The sequence below is a fragment of the Chinchilla lanigera genome, unplaced genomic scaffold (genome assembly GCF_000276665.1).
Source record: "Chinchilla lanigera isolate Chin_1 unplaced genomic scaffold, ChiLan1.0 scaffold00112, whole genome shotgun sequence".
Taxonomy (NCBI): Eukaryota; Metazoa; Chordata; class Mammalia; order Rodentia; family Chinchillidae; genus Chinchilla; species Chinchilla lanigera.
In genome coordinates, this window is record NW_004955513.1 from 2381851 (window position 1) to 2383161 (window position 1311).

Below are 1311 nucleotides of genomic sequence, written 5' to 3' on the forward strand. Positions count from 1 at the left end.
GGCTCCTAGGGCCCTCGGCCGCCACCCAGCCAGTTCTCACTCCGCAGGGACCCCAACACGGGCCACTCTGCGGTGCCCACGCACTGGTACCCCTACACCATGGAGGACGGCAACTACCTGGAGATCACCAAGAAGATGGACAGCAGCTCCATGAAGCAGCACCTGAGGACCAATTTTCTGCATTTCTGGACCCTGACCTACCAGGAGCTGCCCACAGCAGTTGATGAGGCCCTCCCTGTGCCCCCTTTGGATGACTCTGAAGCTGCCCCTGTGCCCCCTGCAGATGGCTCTGAAGCTGCCCCTGTGCCCCCTGCAGATGACTCCCTGGCACCTCAGATGCCTGCAGCCATTGGCTTCTAGTGTCCACGCACCTGTTCCCAAGTGGCCACAGGGTTGGGCCCCAGGGTTGCCTCCTCTCCTGAGCTCTTCCTGAATAAAAGCCCATCTCGCTCATCTGGACCTTGTCTTTGGCCCCACAAGCAGGCTGGGGGAAGGTAGACCCGTGGCCTCCTGGCCAGTGATGGAAAACCTTTTAGAGACTGAGTGACCAACTGGAACCCAAAACCCATTCATTTGTCACAGAGTGCCAACGCTGCAATTAAACCTGATTACTGAGATTTCAGTTTAGAAAAAACTCATACAACTTGTGACAGCACTGCAGAGAGGGCTCCGTGCTCCTGCTGTGGCACACACCACCGGTTCGCCAGCATGGCCATAGGTCAGCCAGAACACAGCAGTCTCTTGGCAGGTACCACCCCAGCCTGCAGGAAGTCCACAGCACTATCCTCATCTCAGAGGGGACAAGTCCTGTCCACAGCAGCTGAGGGCGGGGTCTTCTGCTGGCAGGAGTCAGCTCTCAGCCTCATCCAGAGGCCCCAGAGTGGCCTCCGGGAACCTGGTAGTGAGTTGGGGCCATCTGGGGTGTTTCGGGGTGAAATCCATGGAACAGGAAATCAAGGGAGGCAGGAGCCCGGCTCCAGGAGGCAGAGAGCTTATGCGAAGGCCCACTGTAGCCTTACTGGCTGCATCTCAAATCTTTCAGACAGCAAATCAGCAGGGAAAGCAATCTGCGGCTGGCAGCAAGGATTTCCGCAGTATTCCAGTCTAAGGGAAAGCAAGGTCACAGTTCCTAGGAGAGATGGAGCGGGTGAAGTCCTGGTGTTCCGGGGGCTGTCACTCTCCCTGGGGACTTCTCCTCTCCTCCTCTCCCCACTGCACGTTTGATCTCTTTGCAACTTTCCTCACTTAGTGCCGAATCCTTAAATACAACTTGGAATCTACAAGTTCCTAATTGGTAGTTAGGGACACAGC

The 1311-nt window shown here is 56.7% G+C and overlaps 1 protein-coding gene across 1 annotated transcript in view; it reads left to right on the forward strand.

The window, feature by feature from the left end:
- Window positions 1-1027, forward strand: part of Cel (carboxyl ester lipase) — a 58853-nt gene extending 57826 nt beyond the window's left edge. Inside the window, exon 11 of the mRNA XM_005408407.2 lies at window positions 48-1027. Coding sequence (XP_005408464.1) covers window positions 48-360 — 313 coding nt within the window. The 3' untranslated portion in view covers window positions 361-1027. The remainder of the gene's footprint in view (window positions 1-47) is intronic.
- Window positions 1028-1311: the final 284 nt, after the last annotated feature.